Source organism: Scatophagus argus, chromosome 4 (genome assembly GCF_020382885.2).
Source record: "Scatophagus argus isolate fScaArg1 chromosome 4, fScaArg1.pri, whole genome shotgun sequence".
NCBI classification, from domain to species: domain Eukaryota; kingdom Metazoa; phylum Chordata; class Actinopteri; family Scatophagidae; genus Scatophagus; species Scatophagus argus.
In genome coordinates this window covers 17668377-17688985 of record NC_058496.1, presented here as the reverse complement: position 1 = coordinate 17688985, position 20609 = coordinate 17668377, and the positions used below count along the sequence as shown (strand labels likewise).

Sequence of the window (20609 nt, the reverse complement as noted above, 5' to 3'; positions counted from 1 at the left end):
GAAGAAGAACAAGGAAAGATGTGGAGAGTGAAGGCAACAGTTATACCAGTGGTAATCAGTGCACTGGGGGCTGTGAACCCCAAACTGGAAGAGTGGCTTCAGCAGATTCCAGGTACAACATCGGTGGAAAAACAACAGAAAGCAGATTTAGGCCTTTATCTTTCCCACCACCACAGTCCAAAGTATGAAACTGTTCGACACAAGTGGTTTTAACAGATTTATTGGAATCTAGATAGCAGTTAGAAAGCAATCAAAACAATAAATAACACAATATTGTCTTTCTGTATTAATGATGAATTTAACTTGATCAAGTAACAGGTAAGCTTATTGCTAAAACTTTATAATTAAGATGGATACCTACATTAAGAAAGACCAAAGAAAACATCAAATGACAGTGATGATGTATTACTGTACAACTGTTAAAAGAATTCAGACACAGAAGAGATGTCTGACATGTACAGACCCAACACAAGAATACAGTATACCACACAACAACATTCCTCCGTGGAAATCTACAGTCACAGTTCAAGACATGGAAATAACATGGCAAACAAGGCAGAAATCTAAGATATATGTTGACAACGAGGCAATATGAGGATTGTTCATGTTTATAATAAAATGAAGAAATCCTGGTCGAAAGGCAAATTCAAGAGATTTTTCTAAACCAAACATTGTATCTAGTCTTACACTCAAACTCGAGCTAAATGAAAAATATATCAGTACAACCAGACGATTTTGATCATTTTCAATTTAAAAAAAATCCAGGAGTTAATCTTTTATTTGGCTTTTGAAAAAAAAATAAAATAATAACAGACGGTTCATTTTGCCAGGTTTTCATAGATCAAACTTTCATACTTGACATCACAGATGTCATCTAAATAACCCACAACTAAAAATGTGACTCACATTACTGTACAAAAAGCAGAAAATAAAAATTCTACATATTTCCCCTCTCTTTCCTTCAAAATGTTCAAAGTGCTAAAAGTACACCAAAGCTTGATTTTAAAAAAGCCTGTGTTGATTGGCTATGGCTGATCTGAAGGAGAGAAAACCCCCGCTGGGTTAATGAAGGAACTTGTTCACTGAGGTAATAAAATTTGAGTACAATTCACTTTCATTTCAATTCAAAATGCTCTGTCTCCTACATTTAGAAAAACTTTAAACTTACACAAAATCTGTGGGTTAAAAAAGGCCTAAAAAAAAAACTTTTCATACAAGGCTACATGAAAGTTTCTGTCTTGCAATCATTTTGTCCAATCAGTTACAGCCTTTTAAAATGGCAGGACTCTTCTCTTGGAAATGCAGCAATATGGTACAAGAATTGCAGTTTTAGTTCAACATTTTGTTTGATAAATGAATAAATCACCATCCTGGTTTGAGGTTGCTGCTTCTTCACTTCATGTGTTGCAGCTCTCATCATAAGAAGGAGGAGCCTCTGTAACAGACAACATCAGACCAGCTGGTTAGTATACACACACACACACACACAAAAAAAAAAAAAAACAAAAAACATTGAATAAAGTAGTGGATTTATGTGATTTTTTTCCTGAACCACATAAGTGGAAGTACCTTTTTTATTAGCTCTGAGTAATGACTGAAGGTCTTCTTCTCAGGCTAGATATAGCCTCAACAATGGTTACCAATCACATAAGGTGGTTCATATGTACCCAGAGTAAATAAGCCCTCAAAGCACTCACTGCTGCTCCAAGCTTATTGCTTTATGCTCACAGTAGTCAACTCAAACAAGCATATATCAACCATTTTGTCAACTCTTGGACTTTGGACGCTGAACACCGAGAGGGCACTGTCCAGAGATATTTCAGAAAAAAAATAAATGTCACCTTGTTACCAAGGAGTTTATGTTTTTGGTTTGGTCTTTGATGGGGCATTTGGTGCAATAGGTGCATTTAAAATCCAGTAGGTGGTAGCAAAGTTCAAGAGTGGCAAAACAAAGGCAGACCATTCACAGGAACCCTAATCCTCAGGGGTGGTCTGTGCATGTAGCTGCTCAAACTTCACACAGAATGTGGAGGTCTGGGAGACATTGGTTTCATGGGAGAACTGCTGTAACAACATGCCAAGGCTTTTCTTTTCCAAACTAGGAAAAACATATCCACATATTTATAGCATAACATTTGAACATTTTTGGATTTCTACACTGTATGACAAACACTACAATCATCTCAATATGTGTGTTAACCCAAACTAAACTACAGCCTTAACTCCTTCTCTACATTCCAGTCTACATTCATGATCTGACCCAGGATGAAGTCACGAATGACCCATTGCTTACTGACCTTGTGGATATGCTGAGGTCCCATAGTCTGGAGGCAGGATGAGTTGTGTTGGCATTAAGCCAGCACTCTCATCTGGGTAAGGTGCTGTGGCCCCTGTGCACTCACTGGGTGCATTGCCAACCCCATTGTGTTGCTGGTTTTGGGAGAAAAAGAGGCCAGGGGCATAGCTGAAAGCATTCGGTGACACTAGCTGAGACTGCCGCTTATTGGGGAAGCCATCGTTAACTGGAAGCCCACCCTCTGCTCCCTGGTGGTAATCGGCTGGAGGAGCACTAGGGGAATTGTGGGAGGACAGCCTGGAGCGAGGTGCAGGACGAGGAGCCGGTTTTGGAGCAGGACGAGGGGGCATTGCGGGGGTGGCAACAGCATTGGAGGTGGAAGTGTCAGGGGTAGAGGTAGAGGTAGAAGCCGGTGTATCTTCAGCTCTTGCAGAGGAAGGAGGAGCAGCTTTTTTGGAAGGGCGCAGTTTTTTGTCTAATGAGACGTTCCCGATTTGAATGGGTAACGTCAACTGGACATCTGGAGACTTTAGACTGACCTGATTAAGCAGAAGAAAAGAGAATGTTTGTTACCTTTCTTGGAGACCTCCATTACTAATAAAGGAAGGAAAATACAGAATGCATTAGAGCAGAAAGTCCTGACAACACTTTACTAAAACTCTACAAAAACTCACATTCAACCAGTTTCATTGAGTTTCTCATAAATTCATGAATTGATTAATAAATAAAATTAATTCTCCATGACTTTTTGTATGTGAAAACAATTCACATTGTGCCAAAGAACTGTAACATTACTTTCATAATCACATTATCAATCAAATATTGTACTGATTTGACAATTATGCCATTATAAAGTCAGACTTACGCCCTTTTCTCTGCTTGTGATCTGCAACATCTGTAAATTGCTAGCTTCACCATCCAAAATTTCATTACATTTACAAAAGGAGGGAATGAATGGGGCTATAATGACAGATGTTAAATGATCTACTGTTCGTGTAACAATCAAAAACACAACACCAACAAGGTCACTTTCTAAGTGTAACAGAACACAACTTTATCTTACTTTGACAAAATATTCAATCTTTATAAGATCACAGCCAGTGAGGGAGGACTGGGGAAGAGGAGGAACAATAATCTGGTCCTTCCACTCCACCTCCTTGCCAGCTTTCACCATACCACCCTCCACCTCTGCGATTGTCCTGACATCATGGGTGGGCCTCTTTGTCTCGTAGGTCACTCTCTGGAAACACATGTGGACATGAAGACTCATAAACAAGGATAGCAGGAAAGTTGAGGGTCAAAAGATTTACCTGAAAACTGACACACTTAACTATTAGACATACATAGTATGCTGATCCACTGGTAATATGAAAACACTGCTGAGTATATCTTTTTTACATTTTTACCGATTATTGATTTGGCCTTTTTTCCTCTATTAGACAGTAGAGGCAAAGAGAGGCAGAAAAAAGACAGGGAGAGATAAGCAGCAAAGGACCCCAGGCTGGAATCGTGTAAGCACAAAGTCTTAGTACACTGGGCACATGTTATACCAGGTGAGGTACCAGGAGGGTACCACCCCACAACAAACAACAGACATTTTGAAATGGAATGAAAAGAAAAGCACTTCCAAAACAACAACTTTAATGTTTCTTTGCTGGGTTATCAATTTAGCCAAAAAAAACCTCACAAAGGACAAAGTAATAACATCAGTAATATTATATCCTTTAAGATCGAATGTGGCATTTTGGCTGGTGACATTGACATCTTCTCCCCTGAGAGGAGAAACCAGTGTTACCATTATTATATTAAACAATAAGGCTAGAAACATTCCTACATTTTTCTTAATGCCCACAACTCCTATTCAAAGACCCAAACCAACAATCAGCATATCTTACTAATAAGTATTGTCTGTCAAAGTCTCATATTTACATTGCTTTGTATGTTGCTATCTATTATATATATCTCCTTCTACCACAACCTGTTTTTAAGGCAGGCAACAGACTACTATACTGCTCTGGGATATGTTGACAAGATGAAAGATTAAATTTATAGAATAATCTGCTGCATTTAGCCGCATGCCCATATGGACCAAAATATGCAGCTCTACGCAGCTTTTAGCTACCTTGTTTGGTGTTCTGGTCTATTGAAATATTAACATGAAATGTTACACACACAACGGAGAAAAAAACAAAAAAACAAAACAATTTCACAAAGGCAAAATAATGCAAATTAAAAAAAAACCCAGAAAAATAAAGAGCCAAAAATACAGTAATGAAATCATAACATCAATACACAATAAATAAATGGAAAAAAAGTGACGTGAAGAAGCCTTGAAGCAGCTGGAGGTATAAAGCATAATATGGTGTGTAAGGCTGGACATATCCTGGAGCTGTAAAAAGTGTACCTGCATCAAGCTGGCTGCTATGTTTCCTATGGACTTCCCAGACTGGTTGTGGATGTTGGCCGTCACCTGGATGATCTGGCCTGGTGTGTAACCCTTCATGTCGGTTTGGGCTTTCAGGACCACTGTGCCAGTTTTCATAAGCATGTAGGTGAACTGCTGGGTCACTGCAGATGAACAGATTCCCTGCATGGAGAAGGGCAGTGTTATGACATCATGGATTTATCAAGCAAACACTGAGGACATGTGTTAAAGAAATACACTGTATGGACAAAAGTATTGGGGGCACACCTCTTTATTACTGAATTCAGGTGTGGTATGGAGCAGTTTTTCAGGGGTTGGACTTGGCACCTTACTTCCAGTGAAGGGAAAACTTAATGCTTCAGCATACCGAGACATTTTGGACAATGTTATGCTTCAAACTTTGTGGCAACAGTTTGGGGAAGGTGAGTTTCTATTCCAGCATCACTGTGTCCCAGTGCACAAAGCAAAGTCCATAAAGACATGGTTGGATGAGTTTGATGTGGAAGAACTTGACTGGCCCACACAGAGCCCTGACCTCAACCCCACTGAACACCTTTGGAATGATCTGAAACAGAGATTGCAACCCAGGCCATTTCGTCCAACATCAGTGGCTGATCTCACTATTGCACTACTTCACGAAATGGGAAAAAAAATTGACAAGAAACACCCACAAAAACACTTCCACACAAATCTTGTGTAAAGCCTTCCCAGAAGAATGGAGGGTGTCAGAGCTGCAAAGTGGGGACCAACTTTTCTCTCAATTCTGTCCCAATACTTTTGTCTATATACTGTAGTTCAACATTTTAACATTTGTTTTACTTTCCAGTTAAATTACAAGTTAGATGACAAGGCAAGATAGATATCAGTCTCATGTCTGTGTGTTAACAGCAGTGCTGGTGTCAAGCTACTTGGCCCAAGATCATTTGTGAGTTAAGAGTCCACACTTTGTAACATCACTCTAATATCTCATGTGGAGCATGTGTTTTTATTAGTTTGGCAAACAAACAAACACAGTTGCAACTGTACTTTGGTGTGCAAAAAAGGCTGCATCACATCAATTCCAGGTGTTGAAATCTCCAACATTATGGAGATCATATCATGTTAATACAAGCTGATCAACATAATAAGTGCAACCTTCAGCAGAGATAGAGACACTGCGCAGAAGTGCTGTGCAGATGGGTAAACTGTTTTAAAACAGCTTCTAAAACCACAAAGAATTGATTTTATATTTCTGTTTATAGGTTTAAATGAACAAGAAACACTGTTTTAGAACTCTGAAGGCCAACATCAGCCTTGTGCATTGGTCTGCCAGTCAGGGATCAAGAATGCACACACATATCTAATCATGTCTCACCCATATGTCCTGCAGTTCATTCAGGTTTAGAAGGCTGAGCAGGTAGAAAGCCTTCTCTGTGTTGTAGTCCTTGGCAAATCGTGGTGTGTCAATAAAAGCCCTCACTCTGTAAATGATCCTACCATAATTGCCTTCAAAAGATGTCGGAGCAGAGGCTGTGGGAAAGAAGCCAAATACGTATTAGTGTTACCACACAACAGCAAATACGTACTAATGGGTTGTTATAAAAGTGCTATTGCACTTTTTCCATTTTGCTATTGTTTCCTTTTCCATCTCATCTTTTTACCAGATTTTCAGACAGGATTATTGTGCAATAAATATATGGGAGACAATTTACACATCATAGTTGAAATTACTGCTCACAATGTATGTCAGTAAAGTATAGTCATCTTATGTTTGTAAGATGACTACACTCTAAAACGGAAAACCGTATTCCAAATTTTTCTTATTCCGTAACTTTTTCCCCTGTCTTTTCATGTAAACAAGATACCATACAGTGTCCTTTTACACCTGCAGGCACTGCAGGTTCAAATGACAGATTTAGATTCACAACAGTAAGAGGACCGGTTAGGCTGCTTTTGAGTTTCCATAAAGTTCCTTGTTACATGTGTGGAAGTCTTCACCTTTGAAAAATGCAACAAAGGCCTTATAAAGGCTAAACATAAGGGCTGACTGTGTTATTTTGCACATGAGAGCCCTTCATAATTATACATAAATGAGTGTGCATGCACATGCAACCAAGCAAGGGTAGATGCCAATTCGAAATGGCGAAAACAGAAATAAACAAATAAAAGGCTTGCACTTGCGCTCTATCATTCACTTACTTAACGCACCAAAGTGACGTCAGTGAACGTCACCCCATCGGCAACAAGGGACAAGGTGCACAAGAGTCATGACTCTTTAAAAAAAAATGCCTAACAAAATAAAACAAGTTAAACTAGAATTACTGCCGTAAGGAGGTATGCTCTGCACACAGGTCAAGTTGCAGCTTACATTCATGCCTGTCCAGACTCCTATAACATATTTAGTGAAGACTGTAAAGGGATTTCATAAATTTAAGTGTAGCTTTTGGAAAAATGGAAGCTATGTTGCAGTATGAGTTATGCTGACATTTCTGAAGAAGGTCTGTACATTCACAATACATTCAAGGTGGACAAACAATTTAGTATGTGACCAAATGTCTTGTGAGGTCAGTGACCTTTGACCCCCCAAAGTCTCATGAGTTCAATTTTGAGCCCAAGTGGGCATTTGGGCCTAATGTGAAGAAATCCCCCCTGACATGTTCCTGAGATATTGCATTCAGAAGCTATTGTGTCATCGCAGTAAGACAACAAGATGTTTTGTCATGATCCAACATAACTTTTTCCATTATCTTATGGATGATATATATATCAGTTTTGTGGTGATTTTTAAAGCAATTGTGAGATCAATGGACGTAATGTTTCATAATCAAAGATCTCAGTATGTTGTTTAAGAGTCTATCAAACATTTGCTGATGTCATCAGGGAGTGCCCTCATAGATTTCACTGTCAGGAGTAAGAGGAACAAAGTGACAGCTGCTGACGTCATATGATATAGTGGTGGAAGTGGAATGGAGATCTTGAGAAGAATCAGTCGCACGAAGAGACCGAAACTACATTATTCAAATGCTCTAATTCAGAATTAATTAAGCATTCTCATTCTGAATCTCTAAAATATTAAATCTCCATTCTGTAAAACTGTCACCAAGTGCTGCCATAAAGCATTTCAAGAGGATGACAAGTTTCCATGTAAAAACTCCTAGACAATTTGCTGAAGTTATACACAGTGATATTATACCCAATTCTCCCAACAAACTTCAATAGCACAGCACAACAATACAGACTACATTATCTTATCTTAGATAGCAATGTTGTAATACATCTTCAGCCATCTGACTCTCCCACACCAATGCAAAAACATCAACTGAGACAGGACGAGGCTAAGCACTAACCACTAGTGTAAACACAAAGAACACAGGCTTATGAAACAATATTTGCTCTATCGCAATATACTGAATCATATTCCTACGCTACATATCGTATCACCGGATTCTACTGACATATTGAGTTCAATAACATTGTTACTGGTGCGAGTGAAGAATGATTGGCAAAACTATGAAAATTTGTTGAAGTTGATTGCATAAAAAATAATTCACTCAAGGGTGAATTATTGTCGTCCCTCCGTGTAGCAAACACTTTACACATTTGCATTAGCATTAGCATTCTTTCTTTGAGAGTCATGTTGACGAAGTCCAACATTCAGTCTCTTTTTAGCTCTGATTTGGTCTACACCAACTGCATAGGGGAAAAAATAGTCCACTTTCTTCACCAGCTAGTCGCTAACTTTGATTATCTGCTGTTTGGTGCTGGGAAGTGGTGGTTTGTTTATTTGAGCTTTTTCACTAAAAACAACTGCGTACTGCTGCTAATGAGAGTGAGAAGAGTGAAACAGTAAAGACCATGCAACCAAAACCGAGTTGGTAGTAATTCTTTGTTGATTCTCTAATATGAGGGGCCCCTTTCATATTACACATAAAAATATTGATTAGTGCAGTTTTAAAATAAAGTGGTTTAATTGTTAATGTAAAATTGTCAAATCTGACATACTATCTTGGAATGACAAGTTGAGCTCCTTCTAACAAAAATTGGAAACTAGTGCAATGTTTCACACAACACTCATAAGCCCCGGTGAAGAGTTCCATCCTCACTGCTGAACCATAAGAGAATTAGGGTAAATATGAACATGCCAGGACATGTCTGTCAGGCTGTGAAATACGAGGACAAAATACACACACACACACACACACACACACACACACACACACACAACCATAGGAAAGAATGTGCAGTGACAAGTGTTCATCCCATCACTCCGCGCTCCTACCTGGTATGAGGAACTTGAAAGGAAAAGTGTGTTCGCCCTGTTTCAGGGTTCCTGTACACAGAGGACACAGAGAGCACAGATAACATCTGTCAGTGGAAACACTAACAATCACACTGCTGTTTCCCACCACAAAGAAATGCCTTGGAGGAGCATGCAGTGTCCACAGTGGAAAATGGGAACATTCACAGCAGCCTTTACACTTAGTAATTAGTTTTATTTTCCACAATAAAAGATAAAAGAATACACTGTTTCAGTCTTACAAACTTTGTTCATTGTGGGGCCAGTTTTTTTTACCAAATGTACTGTGATAAATTTCCTGTGGTAAAAAAAACAAACAAACTCACAAGCAAATAATTCAGCAAGAGTGTATGAACTATCCTAAAAGGGTTATGTAGTGGCACTCCGTTTCGTGCGAGTCCTCTTGTACCACTTTTGCTGCCAGTCTAACAACCAGTAATTGAAAAACGCGAGTGAAACCGAATCTTCTTTTTGAAGGTTTACTTAAAAACACAAAAAATACACAAACATTAGACTCGATATAGCTCGGTCAAAAAACTGTGTTGCTTCCGACGTCTCTAGCTGCAATCTGACCTTACGTGCAAGCAGTGTCAAATGACGTAATATTGTCGGAAGCCGAAAATACATAAAAGTTCAAACGTTACTAAATTATGCATCTTAAAAAACACAATAATTATGAATTCTTATGAAATTACCTTAACTATATTTTAACCTTTTTAACTAACTTGTTATTACAAATGAATTAACTCTTATTGGCTCTTACATTACCCGGCCTCTAATTGATTAGGCTCCAGGTCTAAGCAATTACAAACATAAAACCTTAAGAGCCAAACTACTTAAATGTCAAATGTCCATAAGAATCAACTTGTCTCCCTTCGTCAGTCTTCTAACGTGGCTTCTTTCAACAGGCACAGTTTATTCACAGGCCTTTCCAGAGTGCTGGTCTTGGTCTTCAGTTTCACTCTCCGCACCGTTCCACTGGAGTCTGGCAGTGTTTCAACTATCCTCCCCATGACCCAAGAGTTGCGGGGAGAGGAACTGTCCACTAATAGCACAACATCACCCATCATGAAGTTTCTTCTGGGTTTCAGCCATTTCTGGCGCTCCTGAAGAAGTGGAAGATATTCACGTGTCCATCTAGTCCAGAATAAATCTGCAAGATATTGGACTTGTTTCCATCTTCTTCTTGCGTATGTGTCATCCTTACAAAATATGCCTGGAGGCATGAGTGGCTGAGACTTCAAAAGCAGTAAGTGATTGGGAGTTAAAGGCTCAACGTCGTTTGCATCCTCTGAGACACTAGTGAGTGGCCTGCCATTGATGATACTTTCAACTTCACACATTATTGTTTGAAGACAGTCATCGTTCACTGCTTGCTCCTTCAGTAGGGAATTAAGGATTCTTCGCGCAGTGCGAATTTGTCTTTCCCAAGCTCCGCCTTGGTGGGAGGCAGCTGGGCTGTTAAATATCCACTTTATTCCCTTTGGTTGCAATGCTCTTTCAATCTTGTCATTATCCAACTGTTGGATGGTTTCCCTTAGCTCTCTTTCAGCTGCCACAAAATTTGTACCATTGTCAGACCTCATGATGGTGACTTGACCTCTCCTACATATAAAACGGCGAATTGCGTTAATGCAGGAGTCCGTGTCGAGGCTGTCAGCTACTTCAATGTGCACAGCTCGAAGAGTGAGGCAAGTGAACATCACCCCATATCTTTTAACGGTACCCCGGCCCCGTTTAACCTCAAACGGGCCAAAGTAGTCAACGCCGGTGTTTGTGAAAGGAGGTTGGTCTGGGAGGAGGCGATCTTCAGGTAGGTTCGCCATCTTTTGCTCACCAACCTTTCCCGTCATCCTACGGCACACTGTGCATTGACTGATGATCTTCCTGATTGCAGAATTGGCTTGTGGAATCCAATATCTGCATCTCAGTTGTGCCAACACATAACTGCGTCCACAGTGGCCTGTTCTTTGATGTATGTCTCTCAAAATCAGGGTGGCAACTTTGCTATGTTTAGAGAGGATTGCTGGGTGTTTAGCATTTTCTGGCATAGCAGATTTGTTAAGTCTTCCGCCGACCCTAAGGGTGCCATCTTGAAGAACTGGATCTAGTTTAAACAGCGAACTGTTGCGATTGAGCTGAGTACCTTTCTGCAGGACTTTGATTTCCTCTCCAAAATACTGTCTTTGACTGAACTGTATTATTTCTGATTCAGCTGCGTTCAGATCATCCAACGTAAGTGATTTCTTTTCTGACGTAGCTTTAAACTTCTTCATATGCTGTTCTATCTTTAATCTTTTCTTTTCGGGGTCCTGTTCGGCTTGCTTGATTGTTGTTAATACCCCTTTACTTTCCTCTTTCCATTTCCACAGAACATCTTTTACCTTTAAAATCCATGCCACTGATCGTTTAAGCTTATTCCAATCTGAGTAATAGCTGATCAGCTGGTTCATTGGATCCATACTTTCTTCAACTTTCACTGTGTTAACAGCGACTGTGTTCTTGACTTCTGGGTCATTGTCAAGGCTTTCTTTCCATACAAAAGGCTGTTCGGGCCAATCATTTTCATTTGGTAGAAAATCTGGTCCATTTATCCATGTTCCTCCCTGAACCAAGCTCTTTGCTTTCAGGCCCCTGCTGGCTTGATCTGCCGGGTTTTCTTTTGTTCTGATGTACTTCCATTGCGATGGCTTGGTTGCTTCTCGGATCAAGGAAATTCTGTTCGCAACAAATGTTTTGAAACGAGCAGTTTCACTGTCGATGTATCTAAGCACTGTGGTGCTGTCTGTCCAGAAGACAGATTGCTGCAGTGGAACCTGAAGTTCCTGATGCAACATCTTGTCGACCTTCACTGCGACAACTGCTGCGGTCAACTCAAGTCTAGGGATCGTGACTCGTTTGAGTGGAGCTACTCTTGACTTCCCCATCAGAAAAGCACAGTGTTTCTTGCCGTGTTCATTCTCCAGCAGTAGATAAGACACAGTGCCGTATGCATACTCTGAGGCATCCGAAAAATGATGTAATTGTGCTGCAGTGGTGCATCCAAACTTGATGGGTTTTAAACATCTCCGCACATGGAAGTTGGAAAGGTGAGCAACATCTTCCCTCCATCTCTTCCACTCTTCTGCATGCTTTCCACCAACATTCTCATCCCAACCAAGTTGCTCTTTACAAAGATCTTTCAACAAAAGTTTAGCAGGCAAGATGACTGGAGCCAGAAAGCCAAGAGGATCGTAGATAGAATTGATAATTGATAAAATGCCTCTTCTGGTTATTGGTTTATCTTGCAGCCCCATGCTGTAGGTGAAAGTATCAGTTTCTGTGTCCCACTGTACACCAAGTGTCCTCTCCACTGGTAGAGTGTCGTGTCGTAAATCCAGGTCTTTCACTTCACTGGCTCTGTGCTCTGCAGGGATTGACAGTAACACCTTTCTGCTATTGCTCATCCACTTTGTTAAGGTGAACCCTCCACTGTTGCACAAAGCTCTAAGATCACTGACTAAGGTCACTGCATCATCGTCTGTCGCCACACTTCTCAAGCAATCGTCTACATAAAAATTGCGCAGGACTGTCTGAACAGCGTCTGGAGATGCAACGTCTCTGTGATCCTCCGCTGTTCTTTTCAGTGCATATGAGGATACACTTGGAGAAGAAGTGGCTCCAAAGAGGTGCACTGTCATTCTGAATTCCTCTACAGGCTCGTCCAATCTGCCATTGGGCCACCAAAGAAAACGGAGTAAGTCTGCATCGTGTTCTGGCACCTTAACTTGATAGAACATTGACTCAATGTCTGCCATTACTGCTACTGTCTCCTCACGAAATCTCAGTAGGACACCAACTAACGTGTTGGTCAGGTCAGGCCCCTGAAGTAGCTCACTATTTAGGCACCTACCCTGAAACGAGGATGTGCAGTCAAACACCACCCGCAACTTTCGTTTCTTCGGGTGGTAGACGCCATGATGTGGAATATAGAACACCCTGTTGTCATCTCTGTTCTGTTGGTGTGTCGGAACCTGAACAGCGTAGCCCTTTCCAATGATGGTTTCCATGAAACCCTTGTAATCTTCAAAGAATTCAGGATTCCTCTTGAACTTCCTGAGCAAACATGCTACGCGCTGTTCTGCCACACAACGGTTATTAGGCATTTGGAGCTTCTCATTCCTGAGTGGCAATCCAATGCTATAATGTCCGTTCTCAAAAATTGTCGTCTTTTCCACAGACCTCAAAAATTGTTTGTCTTCCTGAGACATTTCTTCCTTGTCATCATAGTTGCGCTCTGGAAAATCAGTATTGTACTGTTGGACCAGTAGCTTTTCAATCTCCACCAAAGAGATTCTGTTTACCGAAAAGTGAGGCTGTTCATTCTCTGTGTCATTCAGATCTTTCCTTACAGGTCCATTCACAACCCAGCCAATGGCTGTCTTCACTGCATAAGGACCTCCAGCTTGACCATTAATGATCCGCCAGGGCTCCATTGCTCTTGAACAGTTAGCTCCAATAAGTAGGCCTACATCAGCGTCTATCTCTGGCAAGCTCACTTCATGAAGGTAAGGCCACTTCTGAATATCTGATTGCTTGGGTATATTCCCAGCATGGACAGGTATGTTGCTATGAGTGAACACCTTGGGTAACTCAATGAACATGGTGTCCTCCAGCCCACAAACTTCTAGGTCTGATATTGCAAAGCTGTTCATGAGCCTTTGTTCTCCTGTTTTATCTTGGCCCATGGTGCTAAGAAGTATTCCTGTCGGTTTCCCTTTCACGTTCAATTTCCTTTGCAGGTCTTCTGTGCAGAACGTTGCTGTGCTTCCCGGATCCAAAAAGGCGTATGTTTCTACATGCTTGTCACTGTTCTTTGACTTGATTTTTATCGGCACTATTGACAGCACACATTCAGCTTCTCCGGCCCCCGTAAGGCCACAGGACTCTTGTGTGATGGGAACTTCAATGCCCGACACTTTACCTTGAGCACCATCTTTCTTTTCTGATGAAACAGAACTTTCATCCTTCAGTTTATGCAGAATGTCAGGGTGCTTTAATGTACATTCTTTGCACTCTAATTTTCGTTTGCAGAATTTGCTGAGATGGCCAGGAACCAAACATCCAAAACATAGGCCCTTTGATTTCAGAAATTCCACTCGTTCTTTATGTGGCTGACCTTTGATCTTACTGCATGAAGCAAGGGTGTGAGACTGCTGGCAGTACAAACATGGTTTATCAAAGGCATTCACCATTTTACCTGTGTTAGTGGGCTTGACATGTGTTTCTTGAGGCGCTTTGCCTTCAGCAACAAGATTGGTTGCGAAACTGCTTCCACGAACCTCTTTCCTAGCCGGTTGCTTTTCCTTTTGTTCCATCTTTCCAGCTGTGATTGGGCGGCTGTCTAATATATTACCAAAAAGGGGATCCATTGCTATCTTGGCTTGACGGTCTATGTAGTTCACCAAATCAGCAAACCTCGCTCTTCTCCCTTTTCTCTCTTTGAGCTCGAAAGCTTCAGCACGCCAACGTTCTTTCATTTTGTAAGGCAGTTTGGATATCACTGTCCGTAGATTGGTAGGATTATCCATCTCTTCTAGAAATTCAATGTCCTCCATTGAGTTACGGCATGCAATCAAAAACATTGCATAAGCATTTAATGCTTTCCCATCATCTGACTTCACTTGTGGCCACTTGAGCGCTTTATCAATATACGCGCTGGCAATCCTAAGCTCATCTCCATAATGTTTATGAAGTAGCCGCTTTGCCTCGTGATAGCCTTTACTAGGTGTCATGTGAGCGCAGCTGCGAACAAGTTCTTGAGGCTCACCATCTGTAAACTGTTCCAAAAAGTACAATTTATCTTGATCATTGTCTGTCTTCTGCTCAATTGCGTGCTCGAATGCCCTCATGAAGGATTTGAATTGGAGCGCATCACCCTTGAACACAGAAATGTCCTTTGTCGGTAGCTGAGAAAGCTGTTGCTGCTTTACAAGTAGCTCGGTGATTTCATTCTGCTTTTGCATGACTGTCAAAATGTCATCATCTCTGTTAGCTTGAGCTCTGGTACTTTGATTGGAGACTGGTTGTGGCTGTTGTGGTATTCGTGGGTATTGCGCTTGTGCTGGTCCATGAACATTCACATTATCTTGTTGCGGTAGCATAATGCTTACTCTCTCCTTCTTCATGTTCCCACTCAGTGATTGCTGCACTGATGCATTACTACTCGTACCATCTTCGGACCTTTCATATTCTTTAAGCACTTTTAGTTTTGCTTGGCTTTCAGCTAACGCAGTCTCCAGCGCTAACTCTTCCTTTTCAGCTTTAATCCTAGCTGTTTCAAACTCAAACTGCTGCTTAATCCTAGTTGCTTCGAATTCAAGCTTTTGCCTTTTCTTCAGTGCTGCTGCTCGTTCCAGCAGAGCTGCATGTTCTGCTTCCTGTTTAGCACGTGTGGAGGATACACATGAAGTGCTTGATGTACCACTTATATGAGATCCACATGGGCGAGCTTTTGCAGCATTGCTAAACCCTATCTGTGAAATACTGTCGTTTGGTAAAACAGCCTCTTGTTGTTCATCTAACACATTGAGTTTTTCTAGCTGCACGGTTTCCTTCCCTGTGGACTTATGCTCAACTGCAATCCATCTTTTAGTTTTTTTTATGAAGTCTTTGATTAGTGCCATTTTTGGTTCAAACCAGTTATCATAGTCAAGCATTTTTTCATCTTCAGACAACAGATTATCAAGTTCACTGTTAAGTCCATTGAACTCATTTAGAGACTGTGCAAATTCACTTTCCATCATATCTTGCACATTTTCTACATTTTGAGCATCACTCATCATTGCCTCCATCTCCTTCATTTGGCTTGTTAGAGTTCCCAGAGTTCGTCTCCTCAATGCTATGAGTCTTTGCAATCTCTCCTCTAAACCCTTTTCAGTTAGCTTGCGTGATCTTCCCTGCCCCACTTCAACAGATCTTTTTTCATCTTCATCAGCCATCTTACAAATAGCGGAGTTAATGCTCACGTTGCGTGCACAAAGTTTAAAGCACTTATTTCAAAGTTGCCTTTCTTAGTGAACCGAGTGCAAACAACCTTTCCACTATCGCAGAAAACTCCACACTGACCGAATCCACTTGTGCGATTCACATCCGCTGTCACAGGGCGGAGATTCAGCTCGCTACTTCGTTCCTGCAGTTATGTTAATTCCTTTTCGTCCGAACTCACGGACTATATTCCCACTGCTCAAAGGTACAAAGGAATTTTTGATACCTTATCCTGGAGAGTGTTTCAGATGATTAACAGTTTCATTCTTAACTTCTCCAGACGAGCTATTTTCCACACAAGCCGCGTTATCCAAGCAATCCAGCGATGCTCCGTGTAAGCTAGTTTTTTGACTTTATGTAGTGGCACTCCGTTTCGTGCGAGTCCTCTTGTACCACTTTTGCTGCCAGTCTAACAACCAGTAATTGAAAAACGCGAGTGAAACCGAATCTTCTTTTTGAAGGTTTACTTAAAAACACAAAAAATACACAAACATTAGACTCGATATAGCTCGGTCAAAAAACTGTGTTGCTTCCGACGTCTCTAGCTGCAATCTGACCTTACGTGCAAGCAGTGTCAAATGACGTAATATTGTCGGAAGCCGAAAATACATAAAAGTTCAAACGTTACTAAATTATGCATCTTAAAAAACACAATAATTATGAATTCTTATGAAATTACCTTAACTATATTTTAACCTTTTTAACTAACTTGTTATTACAAATGAATTAACTCTTATTGGCTCTTACAGGTTAGGTGCATCCGTCTTACACCAACTGCAGGATAGACTCAACTCTTTGGATCTGTTTTCCCAGTTAGTATTACAGTTGCTAGGCAGCGTACCTTTGTCTGCAACAGAGATGGTGCTGTTGAAGTACTGTTCCTCCACCACCCATGCCGCGTCATTCACCTTGTTGGTGATGCCACAAAAACCATTGCAGTTCACTTTGATAGCTGTAGATAAGAATACACAAACAGCACATTAGAAAAAAAAAAGAGATTAGAGGCTGAAGCATGAAAAAGGATGTAATTTCCTCTCTGGACAGAACCCACTGCACTCTCTGACTGTATAAAGTACTGTCTAAACATACACCATACAGCCAAAAGTATGGGGACTTTTGGCCACTACACCTCCAAGGAATTTAAAGACATTGCATTCTAAATACACAGATATTAATATGGAGTTGTTACCCCCCTTTGCAGCTACCCCAAACTGTTGCCACAAACTTTGAAGCATAGGATCGTCCAAAATGTCTTGGTATGTCCTGGTATGCCTAGCTCAGCCCCAGAAAAACAGCCTCATACCACAACTGAATTCAATAATAAAGGGGTGAGTCCCCATACTTTTGTCCATGTAGTGCAGTTCTGAAGGTGAATTCATTCTCAAAAGACCTTCCATGTTCAAATTAGCCATACTGTACAATAGCGAAGTATGTACAACTGAAGCCTAACCCAGTAAACATTTCCAATTGTTGGATGGACATGAAATTGCTGTGGATGAATCATCATCACAGCAAACAATGTGGGACTGTGCTGAGAAGAAAATACACTTACATAAAGTCAGTTTTAAGATTATTATTTTTTTGCCCACAAAACAGTGTCTCTCTCTGTGATATTTTTTTGAGATTTTATAGACTAAACAATTAATAGATTAATCATGAAAAAAATGGGCTAGGTTAATCAATAATGAAAACAGTCATTGCAGCTGTACTGATGAGCTGTAAGCATGTAATTTTGGGGGCTGAAGCTATCAACAGTCAATACTTTGTGTCAAAACACATTTACACTGCATTATCAAAATTTTGAGAAAAATGAACATTACACTACAAATCATGAGACTACGGCTCCAACAGCAGCACCCACCACCCTTCAGTAGTTCACCATATTGTGGAACCCAGAAGCAGGGATTTGCTCCTGTTCAGCATTTTGGATTGGGTGGGGTTGGTTGGGGTTGACGTCATTAAAGGTTCTTTCAATGTCTTTACAGAGGTGCATGTTGTAGTATGACTTCTGTAGTATGTTTCTGAGACCATGTAACAATACTTCATACAATCATGTGTTTGACAAAGTAGTGAACCTCGGCTCATCGTTGATCGCGAACGACCGAGCCTTTTGAAACTGCCCCTTTCATACGCAATCATGATACTATCACCTGTTACCAATGAACCCGTTTACCTGTGGAGTGTTCCAAACTGGTGTTTCCTAAACAACTTTCCAAGTCTCTTGTTGCCCCTGTCCCAACTTGAATGGAAAGTGTTGCTGGTATCACATTAAGAATAACCATATATTTACAAAAATCAAAGTTGTTGAGGTCAAATATTAAATTCATTAAATATACTGTCTTAAATGTAATATTATTATGTCAGCCAGTTGGAATATTGACATAATCACAATATTTTTTGAGCATATTAAAAATTATACTGGTATTGTGAAAGAAGATGTGATATGGTCCACCACTGCTACAAAAGCAAAGATTCATTTTGTTATTAACTGCAACGACTGAGACACATTTGATTTGTAATACAATGTCATTATTTGCCCAGTAAGGTGTCTCTTATCTCAGGGCCCAACCCACTACATCAGTCATAGTGTTGCATGGTGATAGAGTTTATTGACTCCACTGTGAGGCTGACAGTCTGACTAGCTCTACCTGAAGTGGAATGTAAACAGACTGGAGGCCCCACAAGCATTCAAACAGAAACTCCCCAAACACAAAACGTACAAGAAACCTGCTCCCAGCAAGTCGACACAGACCCTGACAAAAGTGTTCTCTATCATTTGGCCCTTTCTCACACTAAAGTCTTTGAGATCCTGAATTTCAAAAGAATATTTTTCCTGTTTGACCTCATTTAATTTCAGTTTGTGTTCATGAGTTAGCTGGTAAAGGAAGTACATCCGTTTTTCACTTGGGTATCACTTAATTTACAGATGCAACTAACAATTAATTTTTACTAATTGAATTAACTGATTGCTTTGTGTGTACAGCATTAGAAAAATTGTTTGTTTTGTTAGTTCAAAATCCAAAGACATTCAATGACAGAGAAAATGATTAAATGAATACTTCTGATTTTGGACAGTTGCTCTGACAAAATAAGATGGGCCAAACAATGAATGGTCAAAACAATCATCAATATACTCAATAATGTAAACAGTTAGTTGTAGTTTTACATATATCCAAGAAGTGAAGTACTGTCAATAAATGCAGTCACTAATCCTTTTTTTCTAGTAAAAACTGTAGCCACCACCTGTCAGCTATCTGATCAAAGATCTCCAACATGCGACAGGTTTGAAACTAAACCTCCAACATCTTTCTGGCCTCCCATAAATAAACACTCCGAACCCAAACCCATCACAACACCACCACCCTTAAGACCTCGGACTGCACTAACAGACCACATAAGCATCAACAACCCTGACGCGCCCATATGGACACTAATATACCGTAACCTACACCACTCTAAACAGGTCTATTTACATTTATGTTATCAGATATTTTACAGCCTGATAGACCCTATATATTCAAACGTGAATTAGTTTAGAGCAATAAATAAATGAAGACAAGGTTCAAAAGAGACAAGATTTTTATTTCTGACAATGTGCCGAGTCAGATATCAATGAAAACCGTATACAAATACAAAATGTATATACATTTGTGATTTTTTTCCCCTAACAAATTCAATTCTTTCAGTTAGGAATCTATTTTTGGTGTGAGGGCAAATGTTTCTGTGGGAGTGAGGACGCTGACTCATGGCCTCAGTATTTCAAAAATCCCGGGTACAGCCTTGTCTTTATGTTAATACAACAAGAAACAACACCTAAATTTCCAATTTGATCGATTAAAATTTCTCTTCAATCTGAACGAATTACGAGAACATTGTGTTATCCTGTAGCCTACTGATTACACCCCATGTTATCTTGACTGACTCTCTCACTTCCTTGTTCAGCAACGGCGAAGTTTTTCAACAGGTGCGCAAATGTTGGCCTAAATAACCCCGGTGGGCCAATTGGCGGACTCTTACCTTTACACAGCAGCGGCTGGCCCAGTTGTATTGTCACGGTTCCAGAGATAGACTCGCCCGGACTGTACACCACTTTGTTTTTGTCAAATGTGATCTCAAACTGCTGTAGTTTCCCCATGGTTTCCCCGACCCACAGCGAGACTGAAGCTCACCTGTGTACACGACCAACAACGCTCTCATTTACGACTCTTAATCCCCGCCCCTTCGTGTGGCGTCACGGACCTCTCCCAGGTGAAAAAGATGTACATTTTAGTTTGTGTGTGAATGCTAGTTGTTTGCGGTTGCTCGTCTGATCAGCTAGTGAACTGTCCAAGATTTACCGCTCTTCCTTCATATACCCCATGATACACCAGCTTGAATAGGATGGCCCCAAGAGGGTGGTTTTGATCGGCTAGTGAAGTAACTAATCTTAACAAATTGACATTTATTGTAAGAGTCGTAAAGCTTTTCCGATGTCTCACACAGTTATCCAATTACAAAAAGAAACTTTCTATTAACTTAATAATAATATGCTTTACTTTACTGTGTGATTTAACCGGTTCATTGGATGCTGTGTCCCCTCCTAATAA

At 40.5% G+C, this 20609-nt stretch overlaps 2 protein-coding genes across 2 annotated transcripts; both read right to left on the bottom strand.

Moving 5' to 3' along the window:
• Positions 1 to 204: 204 nt before the first annotated feature.
• Positions 205 to 20248, bottom strand: arrdc1a (arrestin domain containing 1a). Its single transcript, XM_046385652.1, has 8 exons — positions 20041 to 20248; positions 16865 to 16975; positions 8980 to 9030; positions 6076 to 6230; positions 4701 to 4883; positions 3360 to 3536; positions 2298 to 2835; positions 205 to 1435 (listed from the first exon to the last, which is right to left on the bottom strand). The coding sequence occupies exons 1-8, from the start codon at positions 20156 to 20158 to the stop codon at positions 1398 to 1400; spliced, it is 1371 nt and encodes a 456-aa protein (XP_046241608.1). The 5' UTR covers positions 20159 to 20248; the 3' UTR covers positions 205 to 1397.
• LOC124057418 lies at positions 9063 to 16791 on the bottom strand. The gene has a single exon (XM_046385649.1). It carries the CDS (start codon positions 15975 to 15977, stop codon positions 9876 to 9878), a length of 6102 nt encoding a protein of 2033 aa, XP_046241605.1. The 5' UTR covers positions 15978 to 16791; the 3' UTR covers positions 9063 to 9875.
• Positions 20249 to 20609: the final 361 nt, after the last annotated feature.

What these genes read in the sequence shown, in the direction of transcription:
- LOC124057418 (XM_046385649.1), bottom strand. Translation starts at nt 15,977, where the DNA reads ATGGCTGATGAAGATGAAAAAAGATCTGTTGAAGTGGGGCAGGGAAGA.
- arrdc1a (XM_046385652.1), bottom strand. Translation starts at nt 20,158, where the DNA reads ATGGGGAAACTACAGCAGTTTGAGATCACATTTGACAAAAACAAAGTG. An exon ending in TTTCAAGTTCCTCATACCAG is followed by an intron (nt 6,231 to 8,979) that starts GTAGGAGCGCGG and finishes TCTTTCCCACAG; the next exon opens with CCTCTGCTCCGACATCTTTT. An exon ending in GACCTCAGCATATCCACAAG is followed by an intron (nt 1,436 to 2,297) that starts GTCAGTAAGCAA and finishes TGTCTGTTACAG; the next exon opens with AGGCTCCTCCTTCTTATGAT.